Source organism: Ambystoma mexicanum, chromosome 1q, assembly GCF_040938575.1.
Source record: "Ambystoma mexicanum isolate Mex_15411 chromosome 1q, UKY_AmexF1_1, whole genome shotgun sequence".
NCBI lineage: Eukaryota > Metazoa > Chordata > Amphibia > Caudata > Ambystomatidae > Ambystoma > Ambystoma mexicanum.
The window spans coordinates 191297278-191318610 of NC_090922.1; the positions used below are offsets into that span (position 1 = coordinate 191297278).

Below are 21333 nucleotides of genomic sequence, written 5' to 3' on the forward strand. Positions count from 1 at the left end.
ACGGTTTATTATTAATGACAGGGAAAGTCTGCTGCTCACCAACAAGCCAAGGCCCCTAGCACTAGCACACACTACCCCACGCGCTTGCACTAACACTGAACAGAAATCCACTGTTTATATACATAGTGGCATTGACGTACATTAAATGCGTAGAAGCATTTCATCATAGCATGTACTGTGCTGGAACATATAATCGAAGAAAGCAAGGCATATTGTGCGAACATTCTTGTCTTTCGTATAAGACATCCTAACTCTGCTGAAACAAAAACATGTGTCCTACTATCTCCGCAGTCAAGGCTGTTTCTCTGTGCTAAAGGATAGCTGGCAGCCTGCCAACAGACAAGTTCTTCTAATAACATCTCTACACTGCGTTCAGCATTTATCATGAACATATTTCCTTGCGCACTCAGCAAAGCCTGAATCATAATGGACTAAAACAGACCACATTTTGTGCTTAGAAACTAGAATTTGCACTATACATAATAACAAGTATATTTACATTATATCTTTCTGCATGGCTCTCGGCAAATGTTGATATATGATAGCTCAGAACAAACCATAGTGCTAAACAGATTTTACATGAAAGAATGAATGGATTAGCTTATGCTAACCATAAAAAAAAAATACAGATTCACAGGCATATTACACTCCAAGGAAGGAAACCTACGGATCAAACTATGACACTTTATTTCAAGAGGAGGGTTTTATATACAGATTTAAAAATGTATTCTAAATTAATGGTAGTTGCTAAAAATGCAAATCTTGGTCAAGAATAGGGTTACAGTGAAAATCCAGGTTAGTCCCGTTTCTACCCTTTCCGCCCTTCCATTGAAGCTACAGAGGAGACTGCAAGCTTCCCCAGGGGATGGCAATGGACAACCTTGAAGAGACCCAGTGCTCTGTTTGAGGCCCAGCAGCCTCAGGGGAATAGAAGCAAAGCCGAATGTAGCCCCATTGGAGAGTCGTTGATGGGGAGCAGTAGAACCCAGCGATCAGACCACAGGGACCCTTAAGGGTAAGTATCTCGAATAACCAACCAACCCAGGGCCCACATTTAATTCACTGTGGTGGTTCTTTTCTTCTTCTCGTTCTGTTAGTTGCAGGACCCGAACACCCATGTACTTAAACCCCAGGCACCAACAGGTCCAGCATCCAAAACTAAGAACAAACTGCCTTCCCATAAGTAAGACCCATCTGCCAGGAGTAAGCAAAACAGCGATGATGGTTCATGGAAGACTAGGAAACGCAACCAAGTAGATTCCAGCATCTCAAAACGAAAGGGACCGAAGAAACAAAATGGTAGAGCGCAGTGCTTAGAACAAGCCATTAGTGCCCCAAATGTCTACCTTAAAGGTACATTGGGATACTAATGCTGTAGATCTGCTTGTACCTTTGATGAAGCCAAAACTAAAGTACAGATACCACATCCTACTCCCGAAAAAAACAATGTATGGAGATTGAATCAGCCTAAGGTCAAAATGGCGGTCTTGAAAGGCACCCCTGTCCTAGGATACACATGGTCCTAGGAGCCATATGGGCTACCATAATAACATATACAAAAAAGGGATATAGTGGTTGGAGACTTTAAGCTCAGACCACCTCCCTCTCCCTCTGACCACTCTCATTGGAGCACCAGATGAACGGAGGAAAAAGCAAAAATGAGGATTCTGCTCTTCTCTACTTGTGGCGTCATTACTAACCTCTGCGATTGCGATTGCCCATTCTGCAGATTGGTAAGTGAAACTACTGATGTAAAGGACCTCTGGTGGCATATCTCATCCTTCTTAAGTGTTCTAGAGTCTGAACCTCATACAGGGCACTGTGTGCAGACCACCCATCTACTTCCAACGTTTGCTCAAAGATTTCACATTGGGAATTGTGACGTAATTGGGCTTCTGAGGCATGCAAGCCTCACAAAAAGACCAGTTGGACTTTGTGAAGTTGTGTGAATGTCCCATGGTCCTATGAAACCACTCTGTTTTAAGCCAGATTCAGAACAGTTATTTTACTGTATTTACCTGTGTATTGTAGGAATTCTTTTTTTGGCACCCCTTTTTATTTTTGCGGATCTGTTGTGTGGACTTCCACTTTGATGTGGGATAAACAAACCTGTGCAAACTTCTTTATATCTTTTTTATTTTTTATTTTTTTAAACCATCTTTTATCTTCTGGAGGATTGTATTGACTGTTCTACTGTACTGTGACCTTAGAGAGTCAGGAACTCAAAGGAAACGCCCTGTAAACAAAGTAGGTTGATATACCTGGGCCCTAGAACAGTTACCCTCAATACCACCATATTCTCCTAGTGGTAAATATGAAAGAGCAGCTCTCTATCTTTGTTGTTCAGGAAAATAGGCAATGCCGAATTGCAGTTGAGTAAGTGGGTATAGCTCAATGTCTTGTTATCATATGACCCTACCAAGTTAGGATCACTGGGAGAGTTTGGGTCAGTAGAGGTTCTAGGGCACAGGGGTTAGCCAAGTGTGGTCAATGTGTACCAAAATCGACATTGTATTCTAAAGGGATTAAACTACTGATTGGGAATCCAGTCTTCCGGGATATAGAGTGTAATTCAGCCCTTGAGCTTAAATGAAAGCAACTATGAACTGTCAAAATGTTTGGGAGTAGTTTTAGAAGTCATAGTCTCCCAGTGTCAGGGACAGGGTCCGGTTTGGCAGCAATGATTCGGTGAACGAAAAAAGGCTCCCACACACAGGAACTACTTCTAAAATTAGAGTTAATGCTGCACTGTAGACAAATATGACATGATGCTTGAGGACCGTGCAGCTGTTTGGTAGCGGTCCTCCGATATTTCTTCCTGTTCAGGTACTACTAGTGAATCCCTCAAGCTCACCAGGCTCTCAAGTGGTAGTCGTGGCAGAGTATCCCAAGCCTAATTTGAGGTGGTGAAGTAGGGTGGGTTGCAGGTTCAGCTCACACTTTTCCTTGGAAATGAAATAAGAGAAGTTCCACATACTATATCTGTATAGAAAATATCTTAATTTTTTTCTTTGCCTTCCGTCCCATTTCCTCCATAGTGTATGGGCGTCACTTGCGAGGGGCGGGAGACGGAATCTTTTTCACCAGAAAAATCTTCTTCCCCTTTAAATTTAGAGGTGCGGACCTGGGAGCATGCGCTCGCCTGACTCTGCCCACCGGCGCCACTCCTCATTCCCCTTTTCTGCATCGACAGGAACGGGCCGAATTCACCAGCGCTCCATGGTTTGGCTGCGGCCATGTAATACCACGCACTCTTCCCCAGATATTTTCCTATCTGTCTTTTTCTTTTCAATTGGGTACCTTGGTCCTCTGACACCACGCTCCTCCCCGGTGCATGTCGACTTGAGCGGGCTTCAGCAGGTGTCCAGCCTGCGAGGGGCTCTTCTCTACCCCCATGCCCTAAGCCCCCGACCACGGCTCGGAAGGTTGTTCCACGTGCGACGCACTGACTCCACAGGCACTGAAGAACAGGCTAGCTAGGTGGAGGGAGCTGTTCCAGAAGTCCCCTCCCGAGGACCTAAAGGACTTCGTCAAACATCACTTGAGACTGAAGGAAAGGCCTCTATTCACCATTGCACCTCGTAAGGGTGACTCCTTCCAAGGTAGCGCCTGACCGGGAGGGACCTTCTGGGTTCTAGCACCAGCACACACACGAGGCTAGACCTGCTACCGGCCTCACGTCCGAGGGGTCTCCGGATCCTTCCGGGGTCAGTGCTGAAGGACCGCAAGGTTCTTTTACGGGGGTTGCTCGCGAGGGGCAATGCCCTAGTACTGGCATTATGTTCGAGGGGGCACCTTCACACAGCACTACCGGCAGCTTTGCCGAGGGCAATACGCCTTCTAGGTCACGGCCTAAGTTGCGGGATAGGCCTTTTGTTCTAACACCAAGCTTCTTGGATGGGGCTGGTTCCAGCGAGCCAGGCACCATGACTTCGGCAGGTGGCACGCAGCTCGACAAAATGGCTGCCGTGCCAGACAAGATGGCCACGGGTGGAGGAAAGAGTCACAAGGTGGGACTGGTGTCAACCAGGTGCGTGGCTTATAGTTTATCCATCAGCAGCTCAGGGCAGGTTTCCCCTGCACCCTAGGCAAAGTGCGCCCCGGCCCCAGCTGCCCTTAGCCACTCCGTCAATATCTGCTGCCACCTGTACAGCCTCCGAAGAGAGGTTCTCTGAAAGGTTCCTAGGGCTGATGCAAATTCCTCAGATGGGGACCATCCTCCGGGATGCCATCAGGGACATGCTCCCCCAGTTCACCCCACTGGCACCCATAGTCATTTTCTCTCTGGCTCCAGTGCCACATGCCCCAGCACAGCCACCCCTGCCCCATCCAGCTCCACAACAGCTTCCTCAGTAGCCACCGGCTCCGGTATCCACACCGCAGCCCACGGCACCCAGCACCCCACCACCAGTTCCAGATCCTCCATGCACTCTAGTGGACACTGACGAGGAGGAGCACCCTGACACGCCATCTTCAGCCAGGGCCTTCCATGAATGCCTTGCAAGTTTGGCAGAATATTTGGGCCTTCCTTAGCCCGAGGTGGAGCAGCCCATGAGGGGGTCTTGGCAGAAGTCCTCACCCTAAGACCCCCTACCAGAACGGGGATCCAGAGGCAGAAAGACGTAGTTGCCCTGGCCAAAAAGGGGTGGCTCAAGCCACACTCGGCCCAACCTGTCAATCGGTGCCTCAACGCCATCTATAGGCAGATGGAGGGGGATACACTCTTGCTTTCGGTGCATCTGCAACCTCACTCTTCTGTGATCGCTGCAGCATTACTCTACTCTAAGCCTCAGTCATCCTCGCCCACCTCGTCCTCGATGCTGCTAGGCAAGAAGGAGAAGATCTTGGAGGCGTACGGGAAAAAGCTGTACTCCAATGCCTCCTTGCACCTGTGTCAAGCCAACACGGACGCCATGCCGGCAGCCGTTAACCAGAGGCTCTGGCGGGAAATTGTGGACTTCCTCCGAGAACTTCCGGCGTAGAGCCAAGCACGCTACAAGGCGGGCCTAGGAGAGGCCAAGCTGGTAGCGCAGGACCTCATGGAGTCCACCATGGCCCACATCGATACCTCTGGCCGGGCCATCTGCATCGCCACGGACATGAGAAGGACTGCCTGCTCTGGGCTACTAAGTTCAACCCTGACGTCCAGGAATGCACATTGGACCTTCCATTCGAGGGTAGTGACCTCTTTCACTCCACCACGGATGAAGAATTAGATAAAAATAAAAATGGCTCGCACACAGCAAAGTCTTTTATCTATTCTTACGAAGTCCACGTCCAGGGCATAAACCCAGTCACGGCAATGCTCCGACAAGGGGTGGGCCTCTGGCGGGTTCCAGGGCTTTCAGGAGTGAAGGTCCAGGCAATCTGATTGTTCTCCGAGTCGGCACCATAGGAAACAACAAAAGGGGGGGTCAAGGGCTTTTTCCAGTCCTCCTCTTCCGCAACTGCCTCAGAGGGAAAGAAGGCATGACGTGCCCCTTCGGGTCCACGTGTCTCCGGTGGGGGGCAGGCTTGCCTTTCACATGCACTTTTGGTGCCAGAATTTTTCAGACCCCTGGATCCTCTCCGTAGTCTACACGCGGTACCGCCTATGGGTACTTTCGTCTCCTCCCCTCCTCTCCCACAGATTGGGACAGCAACTCTATTGGCGGAGATCCGGTCGCTCGTCGAGAGCCAGGCTGTGGAAGAAGTCTCAATCTCCCAGCGAGGCTTGGGCTTTTATTCCAGGATTTTCGCCATACAGAAGAACCACCAGGCTGGCCGAAGAGGTGTTGGACCTGTCCACCCTCAACCTCTCCCTTCCTCTGCAGAAATACAAGATGGTTACGCCAGCACTTATTGCAGAAACACTAGACAGGATGTGCTCCCTGGATCTGAAGGACGCATACCTACACGTTCCGGTTTGGCAGCCGCATCGTTCCTTACTGCGGTTCAGGATCATGGGCTGCCATTCCCAATACAAGGTACTACCCTTTGGCCTCAACTCAGCCTGAGGGTGTTTACCAGGTTGATGAATGCAGTGGCAGCCCTCCTCAGGGCCCAGGGCCACCATGTTTACCCATACCTGGACAAATGGCTCGTCCAGGCCACATCTCCGGAAGAGGTTCACCATACCTCTTCCGCACTGATGAATACACTTTACACGACCTGGTGTTTACTATCAAATCTCAAGAAGTCTCAGCTGCAGCCCACGCCGACCCTTCCCTTCCTGGGCCTCATCTGGGACATGAGCTCCGAGACAATCCTTCCCTCGGAGGACAAGGAAGCGGCCATCAAGAAAACCACCTCTCCCTTCCTCTCCAGGGTAGTGACCTTGGCCTGGTGGTACCAACAGCTGTTGGATATAATGTTTGTTTATTTGTTAGGCGCACCAAACCCAGAGGTAACTGGGCGCAACGATTGCATAAGGAGATTTACAGCTTAGGTTACAAGAAGAGCAAGTTACATATAAATACAGGAATCCGATAAAGATGCAAGGTAAACAAATACAGTACATAGTAGGGCATAGGTGTAGATTGGATAAGCAGAACTTAATACAATAAATGAGTACATACAATACATAATCTGAGTTAGTTGCTGAGCCATAATGGCGGCGGTCCTGTTGGCCGTACCCCACACAAGGCTCAAGATGAGGAGATTACAGTTGCACTTCACAACCTCATGGACTCAGGAGAAGTGCTCCCAAGCAGAGCCATTTTACATTACTCCCTTTCTCCACCAGGACCTCATGTGGTGGTCCGCGGACTCCAACCTGTGGCAGGGTAAGCCCTTCCGGCAGCTTGCCCCTCAGGTCACCTTTACTACAGACTCCTCCCTAGAGGGCTGGGGAGCTACTCTGGACAGCCACAGCGTACATGGTGTCTGGACTCAGCAGGAGTCCCACATCAATTGGCTGGAATTGAAGGCCATATGGCTGGCTCTTAAGGCCTTTCTCCATCTAATAGAGGAGGAGCACCCTGACACGCCATCTTCAGCCAGGGCCTTCCACAAACGCCTTGCAGGTTTGGCAGAATATTTGGGCCTTCCTCAGCCCTAGGTAGAGCAGCCCGAGGAGGGGGTCTTGGCAGAAGTCCTCACCCTAAGACCCCCCTACCAGAACAGGGATCCCGATGCAGAAAGACGTAGTTGCCCTGGCCAAAAAGGGGTTGGCTCAAGCTGCACTCTGCCCAACCTGTCAATCGGCGCCTCAACGCCAAGTATAGGCAGATGGAGGGGGATACACTCTTGCTTTCGGCACATTCTCAACCTCACTCTTCTGTGATCGCTGCAGCTTCCCTCTACTCTAAGCCTCATTCGTCCTCGACGCTGCTAGGCAAGGAGGAGAAGATCTTGCGACAGTTCTTGTCCAGACAGAGAACTCCAACAGCATGTACTGTGTCAACAAGCAGGGGGTTACCAGATCCCCTCCACTGTGCAATCTAGCCATCAGCATGTGGGAGTGGGCACTGGAAAACAACATCTTCCTCACCGCAGTCCACCTCCCGGGGGAGTGCAGCCTGGAGGCGGACAGGCTCAGCAGACTGGGGGTGGAAAATTACGAGTGGCAAATGAAGGACTTGGTACTGAAGGAGATCTTTGTCAGATGGGGGCATCCCCAAGTAGATCTATTTGCCTCCTGGACAACAGGAAATTCCAGCAGTTCGCCTCCTGGCAGGGGCAGGGCTACGGCTCCCTGGGCAATGCATTCCAGATACGGTGGAACGGCATGATGGCATACATCTTCCTGCCCACACCCCTGGTCCACAGGGTGATCTGCAAGATCAAGGAATCTCGCCACCTCAGCATCATCTTGATAGCTCCTTGGTGGCTGGCGAGACCGTGGTTCTCCGAGCTACTCAGCCTATCGGGCAGACCACCCATTCACCTCCCACTGGGCCCAGCTCCCCTCCTGGCCCAGCAGGGGGGCAGGGTACTCCACCCCGCTCCTCTCAAATTAGCCCTCGCAGTGTGGTACCTGAACAGATCACGTTGAAACACTTGAACCTCTCTCAAGCTAACCTAGAGATCATCCAGGGCGCTAGAAGCAAGGCTACTAGTAGCCAATATAGGAGTACATGATCTAGATTCTGTCATTGGGCCGACTCTAAGGGGGTCGACCCTCTTAGGTGCATCTTGGAAGACGTGCTCTCCTTAGCACACCTCGCCCACTCCGGTGTACAGGTGGACACATGCTGCGCATATCTGGCCGCCATAGGGGCTTACAGGAATTTGGAGGAGAGCCTCTTTTCTTCTTCCAACCCGGTGGTCAAGCGACATCTGGCGGGCCTCCACAGGCTCTAGCGACCTATAAAGAAACCACACCCTGCGTCAATGTCGTGTTGAGCTCCTTGGCGCACAAACCTTTCAAGCCAATGACTTCCACGGTCATCAGGCTGGTCACCATAAAGACAGCCCTGCTTGTGGGCATCACCTCCGCGCGCGCAGAGTCCGCGAGATTCAGGATCTGGTGGCATCAGAGCCCTAAACCACTTTTCACAAGGACAAGGTGGTCTTGCGAACGCGCCCTGCGTTGCTACCCATGGTGACCTGCTCCTTTCATCTCAACGAGGAGATTGTCTTACCCACATTCTTCGCTGACCCCAAGGATGAGCTTCAGAGGGTCTTGCACTGTCTGGACATCAGACACGCTCTGCAATACTACCTGGACAGGACCAAGGACTGTAAATCGGACTCCCTGCTTGTCACTTTCTGTGGCTCAAGGCCCGGTTATCGGGTTTCTAAGGCCTCCATAGCAAGTTGGATGGTCGTGGCCATCAAGGTGACTTATGAGGGGCAGCACAAGACAGTGCCTGCTAACTTGCATGGCCATGCGGTCAGAGCCATGGCCATGGCCACGGCCATCGCATTCCAACGGCATGTGCCGTGGCAGGTCATCAGCAAGGCAACTACCTGGCCCACCACTTTGGCTTTATGTAAGCACTACTGTTTGGACGCCGCCCCTAGATCAGACACGGCTTTCGGGCAGGCGGTTCTAAGAAACTTGTTTTCTTAAGGAGGCGCTCCTCTCCACCCTGGGGCTACGTTCAGTTGTAATCGCCCATACAGTATAGAGGAACAGGGACGTAAGAGTAATTAATAGTTACTCAGCGTAGTGACTAACGTACACTTAGTCCATAGTCCCCTTTCCTCCATACGTCCCATCATCCTCCCCCCTAATTATACTGGTGTCATTAGGCAATTCTGTATATTGTCGACGCGTTAATCAGGACTGAGGAGTGGCGCCGGTGGGCGGAGTCAGGCATGCACATGCTCCCAGGGCCGTGCCCCCGCACACCTCTAAATTTAAAGGGGAAGAAGATCTTTCTGGTGAAAAAGATTGTCTCCCGTCCACGAGGGACGCCCGTACAGTATGGAGGAAAGGGGACTATGGACTAAGAGTATGTTAGTCACCACCGTGAGTAAGTATTCATTTTTTAAATATAATCTAACAGGTAAGTAAAAAATTGTAAAACAGAGAGGTCACAACGTAGCAGAAAAGTTCATCACCTTTTAAATGGTAGTTCTTTCTAGTGTTAAAGGCCTTCCTGAAAAAGAAACAGCACTAACCTGTAGAAAAAATAATTTTAACTCGGATAAGAACATTCCAAGCGACCAAAAGGGACTATTATAGCGAATTGGGACAGTCTTTGATAGAAGAGAGTTTCCTCAGTGTGCAAGTGCCTCCAACTAGCAATTCCTGTAGTTCCTTTGGAGGGACACCCTCAAGAGTTTGCGACGATGGTGGAAGAGGCCCAGAGATGAAGAAAATGCCGGCCAGCCACACCTAAGGGCCAGGAGAGCAATACCCTGGCACACTGTAAGCAGTTCTGCCTGATGTGGTTTCCAGAGGAAGTTGCTTCACCACTTGTTCAGTGACCACCATAGTCTCCAGTGGCTGCACATTGACGCAGATGGGACCCTCATGCCCTTTGGAATGATGATTATTCAGGATCGGGTGGTTCCCATGGCAATGGTTGGAGCCAGAGGAGCGGAGAAGAGAGCTGGCTCTGGTGGCAGTTGCTGGGGTGCAGTGTTTCCATGTCTTCGGCAGGCACAAGACATTTTGAAGAAAGCACATTGGAGAGGCTCCAACCATGGAAGATTAATCGGGAAGGAGAGCTTTATTGTGCAGTCACAGGAATGAAGGCAGCATGGTCTCTGGTCTTCTCAGGTGAGGGTACGTGAACCAGAGTTTTTGCCTGGGCTCCTGTGGTCAAGATTTGCGGGTAGGCTTGGAGAGTCTTAAGAGTCATGACCGCGAAGGAGCACTCTTTAAGGTCTTCTGATGCAGGCATGGTTGGAAGCTTCAGGGAGACAAAAGCCTTCGATTTAAGAGCTGTGATCCAGTTGTGCCCACTGGATCAGCGGAAAGGAATGCCACAGAGTGTTCCTTCTAGTCTTCTTTGGAGAATCAGTGCTTCTCTGCCGGATTCTTCGGAACATTCATGGGTGATTGTGCAGAGCTTCAGTCGTTCCTCGAGCTGCATGCCTTCCAGAGTGCATGTTCCGACGTCCAGCTATAGACGAGGAGAATGGCAAGGGATCTGCTTTTATCCCTATCTGGTAACCAGTGAGTGGACACCTGCATCAAATCACACACCAAGCATAACTTAAACCAATGGTAGACCATCCCTCCAAGCACACCCATGAATTCTGAAAAGGTCTTGCACGAAGGAATACATCCACACTGTCCCAGAAAGACATCTCCATACGTCTGTCAGAACTGTTTCGAGACTGGGTGACACACAACTAATGGCCAAAGCTGACCACCTGCTTGGACAAACAAAGGAGGGCAAGGGGATAGCCGTGTGGCCCCTCTGCTCTTCAAGGAAAACTACAACCTCTGTTTTGATTAATGGACAAGTGGTTGAGAAACAATTCATTTTTGGACAGTTCTAGGGCCTCTCTTTATGGCCTCTCAGCTTTGCGCTTTTTCCCCCTGGTCTTATTTTGGGGGCCATTGCAGACCTTTTTACCTTTAAAGTATGTGGTTTTGGGTGTACCTATTTTCAGTTGTGCCCGTGAGGCAGCTAATTTTTGCCCTAGTGTTGGTTTCGACCGAAGGGAGTTTTAGACTATTTTACTGGTAGGTTAAAATGTCTGCTTCTTTTTTTGTTTTCGTCAATTGCCTTTTTGTGTTAGGCCCTGCTCCCAGGTATAGGGCCTACCGTATGTAACGGGGGTTGGTTTTGTCTTAGCGTACTTTATTGTGCAGGCCCATAGGTGATTTTACCTGCTTTGCTTGGTTGTGTGATTCTTTGTGTGTGTGTGTGTGTGTGTGTGTGTGTGTGTGTGTGTGTGTGTGTGTGTGTGTGTGTGTGTGTGTGTGTGTGTGTGTGTGTGTGTGTGTGTGTGTGTGTGTGTGTGTGTGTGTGTGTGTGTGTGTGTGTGTGTGTGTGTGTGTGTGTGTGTGTGTGTGTGTGTGTGTGTGTGTGTGTGTGTGTGTGTGTGTACACGTACGTACGTACGTACATACACCAGTAGGTATCCCTGCCTAGGCTCGAGTGTCTGGGCAGGTTAGAAGTGGGGGAGGAGTCTACCCCGACCCCACCCCGTCCTTTGTCTGCCAGAGTGCCTGAATAGGTCTAGCTCCCACAGGGGGTCTGGCTGTCCTCATTGACCAGCCAAACTCCCCTTTCTGTAAAATGCTGAGAGAGATTGCAGATGAGTGTTTACTGGAACTGTATAAAAGGTGAGGCTTCTGGAGTGTAAAGCAAGTCGACCACAGGAAACCGAAGTAATCGAAGACGACAACTACCAGAGACGCCTGCAGACCCTTTGTAAAACCGTGAAGCGACCACTGCTGTCCTGACCCCGTTTTCTATGCAACAGAGGAGCTCCGAAGAGGACTCCTCCTTCCCTTTGGCTGGTGGGAACAACCAGTCCCAAGACAAACTTTGAAATGAGCCATCTCCCGAGGTCCTAGGAGCTACCAGAGCTGTGAAACCCCAATGCCTGGAGACCTGCTACCCATTTCGAGTGCATCGTCATGGAAAGGCTGAATCTGTCCAAACCTTTGCAGAATCCTGCATCGTCATGGAAAGGCCGAATCTGTCTAAATCTTTGCAGAAACCGTAAGGACTCTCCAGAGATCTGATTCAACTCGCCCAGACCGCCTCACCAGTGTGGGATTGCAGGAAGCAAAGAAGATTGACTGGGCGATCCATGTCCTTTATTGGTGCTGCTGAAAAGGTGCCAAAACAGCAGAGTGAACCAAGAAGTTGCTGAAAGTCATGCTGCAGGTCCGTCCTCCCTCAAGACTGCTGCTGATGGACACCGTTCATTGTCCTGCCTTTCGTCACCAGACCAAGGAATCCAGAGGTTGGGTCCAGAGCTGCCACATCGAGGAGCCAACACAAACACTTTCTTCAAACCAAAGGTATTGTGGGCCGAAAAAGGTATTGCTTCTCTGATTACAAGAAGTCGCTCCAGAGCATTGGAGTTCAGGTAGAGGTGTCCAGGGCAACCCCTTCTTACCTCTGACCCAAGCTGCTCCTTGTGCTCTCTTCTCAAGTCCATTTTTAAGTCTCCTTTGTTAGTTGCTAACTTGTTGTTTCAACAACTTTATACACTGGAAGAAATCTGCAGGAACTGTTATTATTCACTGTATTTCAACACGTCACGCCCACTCCGAACTATAGGAGCCAATGGAACCCATGGAAGGGTATGTGGCTGTCTTGAGGACATTGAGCCACACTTGTGAATTTGGCGCATTGACCAACTCCTTCATCAGAGATCAACTAGTAAGATGCACCAATAATCCCAAAGTGCAAGAAAAATTATTGGCAAAGGATTTGACTTTGGAACAAGCTGTCGAGCTCACCAGGAGCATTGAACAAATGACATAACACATGAAAGAAATAAAGATAGAAAAACCGAACTATGAAGTTTGTGCGTTCAAACAGAGATGAAACAATGAAAGTAAGAGGGAGCCGAAATGCTTCAGATGTGGAAATCCAAGACATGGAGCGGCCAGTGTATTTTGTCCAAGAAGAAATGCAGACTGCATCAAGTGCAGGCGCAAAGGACACTTTGCACGCATGTGCAAGGAGAACACCATCAATGTAGTGGAGCATAGAAACCAACCCTCAAACAGAGCAGGACATAGCACAGCCCCCCTAGTATAGCGAAGGAAGACCTTGCCACATGTTTGAAATTTCGGCATTATCTGGAGGAAGTGGAGAGCCCATAGATGTATTTTGTGTGAATAGCTCGGATCTTTCCAAGAGTTTTCACTTCCCCGCATCCGGCCTTGTGCTTATGGTGAGACAGAGATTGAACTCTTGGGGAAGTTTCAGGCAAATATTGGCTACAAGAGCAGAGAATGCATAGTAGATATTTTTGTAGCAAAACAAAGGGTCATCCTTACTGGGATGAGAGGAACAGAAGAACCTAGGGATTTGCATCCAAGCAAATGCTTCTGACCCTGTAACTATAGCAGAAATAGGAAATAAATGGGCCTTGGAATATCCTAAAGTGTTCTCAGAGAAACTCAGGAAGCTAAAGGACTACGAACATTGCATTAAGATGAGGCCAAGCGCTCAACCAGTAGTGCATACGATGCGGCCTGTACCTCATCACATGAAGCTGCCATTGCATGGAGAACCTGATGGACTACTTCAAAGAGGAGTTGACTGAGTAGAAGGGACGGATTGGCTATCCCCAGTGGTTCTAGTGGCAAAGAGCAATGAGAAGATCCGTCTGTGTGTCGATTTGAGCGACGTGAATTAAAACATTGTAGTGGACAGACACCCTTTGCTGTTTATTTCGGAAGTCCTGGCTCTTCTTGGATAATGGAGCTGGTTCACTGTAATGGATCTGTTTGCTGCTCACCACCAGGTGCCGTTGTCGCAAGAATGTCAAGAAGTAATAGCATTCATCACCACAGAAGGGATTTTTTAAGTTTCTCAGGATGCCTTTTGTGTTGGCCTCGGCAGTGCCTTTTTTTCAACGTACTATGGAGAAAGTGTTTTAGGGTGTTAGAAATGTGACTTTTTTTCAAGACGACATTTTTATCTACGCTGATAGTATTGAGCAACATGATAGAGTGGTGAGAAGTGCGCTGGAGAGGTTGCGCGAGGATGGGTTGACAGTGAAGCATAGCAAGTGCAAGATAGGAGTATGTGAGGTAGAATATGTTGGGCACAAAATTTCCGCTCGGGGGGGTAGCTCCAAAATACAGTTTGATAGAAGCCATCAGTAAAGCCTGGACACCACAAGACAAATATCATTTGAGATCATTTATGGGCATGGTAGAGTTTTATCACAAATGTGTACATCATTTCTCTTTCATCTCCGCTCCCTTGAGAGCTTTACTCAAGAAAGGAGTTAAGTGATCAGGTGAATGTATCAAGTTTTTTCAAGAGATGAAAAAGGGGGGATATCCATTGTGCCTTCTGTAGGGGGATTTGTGAGTGGGCGGAAGACATTGCTGACGGTGGATGCCTGTTTGTTGGGTCTGGGAGCATCATTGTCGCAACAATCTAGTGGGAAAGAGGAGCATGTAGTAGCTTTTGCCTCCATGCCACTACAAGGGGCTAAAAGAAACTACTCGGTTGTGGAAAGAGAAGCGTTGGCTGTGCTCTGGGCCATTATGCTTTTTAAAATTATTTTTGTGGGGCCAAGGTTTATTATGAAAACTGATCACAGGCATCTTGTGCAAATGTTGGCTTGTGGCGATTGGCCCAAGGGTTCGCCCAGGGTGTCTAAATGAATATTGGAGTTACAGAATTGTTTTTCAAGTTTGCTTTGTACCTGGGAAGAAGAATGTGGTTGCAGATTGTCTTTCTCACCTCCCATTAGAGTGTGGCAGCAACAGAAGGAGAGTTGGAAATAAGGAAGAAATAATCATTGTTGCCTGCTTTGAGCAATGTACCTTGACTGAAGAGGATTGAGGAGTAGCAGAGGGAGAGGATGAGGTATTTGGCAAAGCGGCTGAGTGGACAGTAGTAGGGTGGTCCAGCAGGAACAATGTTGAAAAGACATTTGAACTATTTTATGAAGTGAAGGATGAGCTGGTGTTAGTTGAAGGGAAACTCGGGTGGGGGCTACAAAGTGATTCCCCCTCAGGGCATCAGAGGGAAGCTGATAGAAATTGCCCATCAAGGGCATTGTGGCACAATGGCACCAAGAGGATGCTGAGCCAGAGTTATTGGTGGGCAGCAATGGATAGTGGTGTAGATAAGTAAGTCAGGAATTGCAAGGAGTGCTTGAAAAGTGACAAAAGTAAAGTGGTGAGGGAGACACTGCTTCTTCTGGTGCGATTCCAGGGAGCCTTGGCAAAACGTTGCAGTGGATATAATGGGTTCAAGTTCATTTTTGTGTTGGTGGATTTCCATTCGAAATGGATAGAGTGGAAGGAAGTAAGGGAGGCAACCACGGCAGAGCTAGTGTTATTTTCTTTTACGATTTTTTTTTTTTTATAGTTAGGAGTTTTCTACAGAAATAGTGACTGATAATGGCATGCAGTTTTGTTCGGAGGTCATGAGGGCGTTTTTGCTAAAGTTTGGAACAAGCACACACTCACAGCCTTATATCATATTAGGGCAAATGATCTGGTGGAGCGTGTCAACCGATTTCTCAAAGGGGGCATATAATTGGCCATGTGTTCGGGATTGTTGTGGAGGATGGTTTTGAAATAAATAGTATGAAGTTACTGCATCGCACCTCCTTTTGTCTCATTAAAGGGACGCCAACCAGGGATAAAATTGTGTCCAGGATAGATGGGGTTGGCATTCACTGTGAATGTGAATCGTGAAGAGGCGATGAAGATGGTGGAGGAAGCACAACATCACTATAAAAGTGTTTGATGAACTTTTCAATGTTAAAGAGCGTGAGTGGGCTGTTGGAGGTTGAGTATTCCAGGTATGGTCTCATATGGTTAGAGAGCACATTTTTGGGACCCAAAAGGATTGCAGTGGTAAGGAACAGTGTTGTGGTGGTGGATGGAGGAGAAGTATGGTCTAAGGGTTGGCTGGCATTATGCAAGGATAAGTCGGCCTTATGCAGAGAGACGTTGATTTATTCCAAGGAGTGTGAGGCTGGAAGGTGTGGTCAGTGAGAGCGATTGTGGAATAGTGGTGAGTGACGGTAGTGGCGAGAGAACAAAAACATTTTCCTACCAAGCTCATGGATTTTGTGTGATTAATACAATTTTGCAAGTATACTGTTCTTTCCTGGTTGTTCCCATTTTTTTCTACCCTTCCTCAATCTGCTTTATCCTCAGTGACGGGGGAGATGTGTTATGTTTTGTTGGTGTTCCAGAACTCGTACGGGTTCTGGATCAGCTAAGAGAGCGGTTGCCTGCGACGGTACCTGCTGCTCTCTGTGCTGCATAAATAAAAAGCTTGGCGCCGCCTTACTTGGCTCGCAGCATCCTTCTTTAGCCTCCACAAGTATCCCTGCGTTAGCAGTGTTGAGGATTTTTTAGGAAGAGCACAAGACATAGATGAGATGGAGCCAGGCTGGGAGAAAAATAAGTCACACCACCAGCAAAATGCACAGGCAGCGAAGACATGTGGTACAAAGTGGGCTTTCTGTCGAACACTCCCTAATCTGTGTTGGGCCACCCAAGGCAAGCACCAACACGTTATCTGAGAGTATGGGCAGAGGTTGGTGGGAGTGCTGTATTCAAACTTTCCTGGTCCTCTTCCTCGGCACAGACTCAAGATTTTTAATGCAGCTCTGAATTCAGACACATGATTTAAATATTCGACAGAATTGGTCTTGGTAGCTCTTGCCCCATCTGTTTCTTTCACAAAAAGGAAGTTTAATTTGTGGCTCTGCTTTGAAGTTTCTAATCAAGAACTCTCTCCCATGGGCTTTGTGCCAGGTAACATTTACTGTTTCCTGTGCCACTTAGTTCCCTCGGGCACCTTTCAGCTGTCCCAGAAAGGTTCCAGAGAGTCAAGGGTCAGTAGTCTGGGCAGGGCGCCCAGCTAGGAAATACAGGTCAAAGAAGGCTGTCTGTGTACTAGTTGTGGAAAGATTACTTGAGGGTCTTTAGTCTGATTGTAGTGCTCTAGAAAGCAGCTCCCACCCGTCATGTCCAAGATAATTGTTAGGAAAGATTTTCTCTTTTACACATTTTCCCTCCATTGTTTTCAATGGGACACCCTTCTTTTTGCTTTTGAACCTGTCCTGACCTTTTGAAGGGAAGTTAAGCTGTCTGTAGTGAGAAACTGTTTCTCTTTTGTATTCCTGTATTTTGTATATTGCACACACATCCTTACAGTGCAGTAACTTTGTATCTTTTGGATTTCTGGTCACTTTCTATGTGCCCAGGACAAGCTGGAGGCAGCAGTTATAGTGTTTGTTTTATTTTACTCTTGCACCTTTGCATTTACTGCATATGGCTTCTAAATGTGGCTGGCGTCCAAAGATGACCATGCAATGAGGTTGCTCGCTTTTTCTTTGGCCACATTGTAGTTTGGCCTTCTTTCTGCCCTCACAGTTCAGGAAATCCCATGTAAGGCCATGTACGTGCCCTGGAAAGCTGCGGCTTTCGCGATCTAGTGAGTTTTTGTGTGTGTGTGCACCCAAGAGAGGGTCTGTGACTGTCTATTCGCAGTCAACATCTCTAGGTGACAGAGAGTCTGCTGCTGGGCGAATGTGAAACCAACTGGCTGTTTGAATTTTGCAGAGCTTTTCCATTGAAGGGCTTGGACTTGCTTCCATCTCCGAATCTGCATAAGAGGAGAACTTATGCAGACTCTCTTAAGATCTACATTGAAGCCAAGATTCTTGCAAAGAAGAGAAGCCTGCTGGTGACCCGGGGTCAACTTCTGAGTTGCCCCAGTCAATGCTGGTTCCTGCAGAAGTCCTGCAGCATCCCGTGGCCGTCGTAGTCTTCAGGTCACTTCACCTCCAGTGGTAGACTTGGTTTCTGGGTCCAGCTCCCCTGCTTTTACCCAGAATTCAGACTGGCGGTCTCCCCAGCGCTCCAATAAGTGGGCTTCCAACATTCAGAGTTGGAGGTAGCTGCCTAGTAGCTGGCTTTTTACATTAGTCTCGCCATCCTGCTCACAGGACATAGAATATTGGTTGGATAGGGACGGCCCTAAATTGTATTAAATCCTTCTTTTAGGTGCAGCAACAGTCAGTGTCACTAGCCCTATTTTAAAGTGACGTGTGGCAATCTGACTGCAGCATGCCGCAGGGCTTTGCCCCATCAACTCCTTTTTAATATTTATTTAACTCTACACATTAAACTAGTCTGTTCTGTTGACATAACTGTGTGTAATACGCCCACGATTCCCAAATCATCTATACACTGTTCCTAGATAATGGGAACATGGGGAACACTTTTGAGCTATCTTTTAGCCATGAATGATTGAATTCAGAAAGGTGAACCCCAACAGACATCCTGATGGTGGGCAAACATGCTGGCACATGGCCACTGGACCGCTTGCGCCCCGAACTGGGTCATGTCCTTAATTGTCACCTTTGGGAACAAATATTAGCATTCTGGTTGATGAAACACCAACTATGCTACCCTAGGTAGCTGCAGCAGTGATAAAAGCTTTCACCATATTGAAAACACTGAAACTATTTTGTCTTCATAACATTTCCACCGTTAGCTCTATCCCATCGGAATTACACAAACCACATCTTTCTGGGGATGCCTAAATATCCCATGTGTTTAGAGGGAATGTATTCTAAGTTTATGAATCTGGGGAGAATGCATTACTTGAATCCCTGTTCCCCAATGAGGATAGCGCAAATACGCTTGATGTGTTTTCACATTTACCCTGATGTGAATACATTTTTGTATTTATGCACCTCCCTTAGAAAAACTACAGGATGAAAGTGGAGCACTACTTTTGTCTGGAAAAAAATGCATTTGTAAACCACAAGGGTGCACTTTGGCCATGCAACCTGCATGATAGGATGCTTCCAAAAATCCTTTGAAATGGACATTAGCAACGTAAAGTTTTTAATATCGGGGCTTAGTCAAAAGAAAAGTGGTTATTTTTGTGTTTAGTGGCAATGAAGGTTGTGCAGGGAAGCAGGAAAGAGCTGTTTTGACCGTTTTATTGCATTTTCTTAATAATATCCAACTTTTTTGTAGCTGATTTGTTTAAAGCTTAGAAATGAGTTTGCCATGAAACACCCATGGAAGTCGATTTGCAGCCAACTACAGGGCGCTTCTGAGCACTTGTGCGTGGGTGTTTGATGGCCATGAATAATTTGTGGTGGTTTTGCCTTCTTTCTAGAATCTGTATGACAGCATAAGGAATGAACCATTCAAGATCCCGGAAGACGACGGAAACGATTTGACTCACACATTCTTCAACCCAGACAGAGAAGGCTGGCTCCTCAAGCTGGGTGAGGAATACTTGTAGCCCTTGTCGGATAAAATACAAGAACCCATTGGCAAGCATTAGAGAATGATTTTGGTATCTTCATTCAAGCACATGCTCACCTCATTCGTAACTTGTGGTAGAGTTTATGAACAACCTCTCCCCATCATGCACCCCTCAGGGAATGTAGACCATGCTTGGACAAAGCTTTCGTCCTACTTCTGCTTTCAAAATACAATGCTCTGTACGTGGGAAAAGGGAATTCTGAAGATGTTAGTAAAGAAAGGAGATACACACTGGTGGTTTGTAATTGTGGTTAAAGAGGGGAATGATGTGGAACAGGGTGGGAGAGCACCAGTGCGTAAACAGTAGGGAGAGTTTGAAGGGTGCAAATGGTATTTGAAAATGTTGAACTTTCTCATAATTCTCTAACTTGCAGGCATAGTTATTTATTTATTTTTTATCCTCCAAATCTTTCAGACACAATTTAGTTTGCTACTATCTCCTAGACTGTGTTGTGTCTCTACTCTGAGAAGATTTGTTGTTTTTAGTCTCTATATATTCTACCCATCTTGTACGTTGCACTTTAAGCACTTTCTGGTAAGTAACAAACTATACTTCCAATCTTAAACTGTACTCGCTACCCTACTGATGTAATCCAGTTAAACTGGCACTGAACCCAGCTCACCACCTGCCTTGAGGAAGAGATCTGGAACATGTAACACTGACAACTGTCTGTATTCTTTGGCCTCCAACCCTTTAAGACTATTACTTCTGACGGGGCCATAAAGCGTTCAATTAGCTTTTTGCACAAGCAATATCCAATGCAGATTTTAGTTATTTTTTTACACATATTCTCAAAGACCCTCCAAAGTATGTTCGATCAGGTTACACCACAGATTGTTGCCTAAAAATATTCATTTGTTTCCAAATGCAAGTAAAGAAATTGAGAAAAACTCGATAGAATGTCATGATGGGACCTGCCTTGCTTGTGTTCCTGGTCATTTTCTTTGAATCCTATTTGGAAATGATGGAGCATATGCCTAACTTTGTTGTTGTATGAATTCCACATGTCTTTCTTCCCTGGATCAGAAACCTGGTTTATTATACAAGGGACGCACAGCATGTAATGTAGTGGGAATGTTTCCTTGTGTTCAGGCTTCAAAGCTTGGCGCTGGTCCCAGTGGCCCAGCTAGAGGGGAGGAAGTTTTCGTTTTCCTGTATGCAATTCCTCTGGCACTCTTTAAACTAATCCAGATGTTTTCTTGCATGTTAGCTTCCGAGATCTGCCAGTTCTCCCTCTCCACTGCCCGAATGTTGTGTTTCTGTATCTTTAAGACTGTTACTGGCAGAGGTATTACTGGCTGCTGGGAAAACCTGAAGATTTAACTACAGACAACTGCCTCTGAAAGGCCAGTATGGTTGAGTGTAAGCTTGCCTCATGTCCACAGTTGGTCTGTCGTTAAACCTCCACATTTTCCTGGAGGCCGATTTGCCTCTGCTGATGGCAGTACCAGAGCTGGTCCCATGCATGGGGCAAATCCCATCTGCGGCAGATCTGTTGAATGTACCTTGTTTTTTCCGGCTTATGTTGATGTAACTTGTTTTTTTCCCTCTTTCTCTCTCTCTCTCTCCTCACTCTTTGCTTCTCACCCCTCCCTTTTACTGCCTGGCCCCTCCGACCCCTCTTTTTTTCTGCTCCCCTACCTGTGTACGCTTTTGCTGCTGATGATAATACCTCTCCCACCTGCTCACAATAACTCCCCAGGAGGTAGGTAGAGCTCATCGCTTCACTCGTCCTTCGCAGTTTGCATGCCCAGCGATGGGCAGCAATGCTCTAACATGCTTCCCTTTTCCAGATGGTGGATATCTTTCTTAGAATAAAATGTTCTGGGTGGGGGAGGGAAATGTACTCATCTTTCATAGGTCACTGGCTTTAAAACTTATTTAGTAATCATGCTTTCATTCACCTCTGAGAAGTCTGATTTGGTCGAGATGCTCTTTACAGACCTGGCATGAAATAGTATTTTTAGATTGAATGTTTATATAC

The 21333-nt window shown here is 47.6% G+C and overlaps 1 protein-coding gene across 1 annotated transcript in view; it reads left to right on the forward strand.

The window, feature by feature from the left end:
- Positions 1-21333, forward strand: part of CYTH2 (cytohesin 2) — a 482465-nt gene that overhangs the window by 354537 nt on the left and 106595 nt on the right. Inside the window, exon 8 of the mRNA XM_069637143.1 lies at positions 19197-19308. Within this exon, the coding sequence (XP_069493244.1) occupies positions 19197-19308 (112 nt within the window). The remainder of the gene's footprint in view (positions 1-19196; positions 19309-21333) is intronic.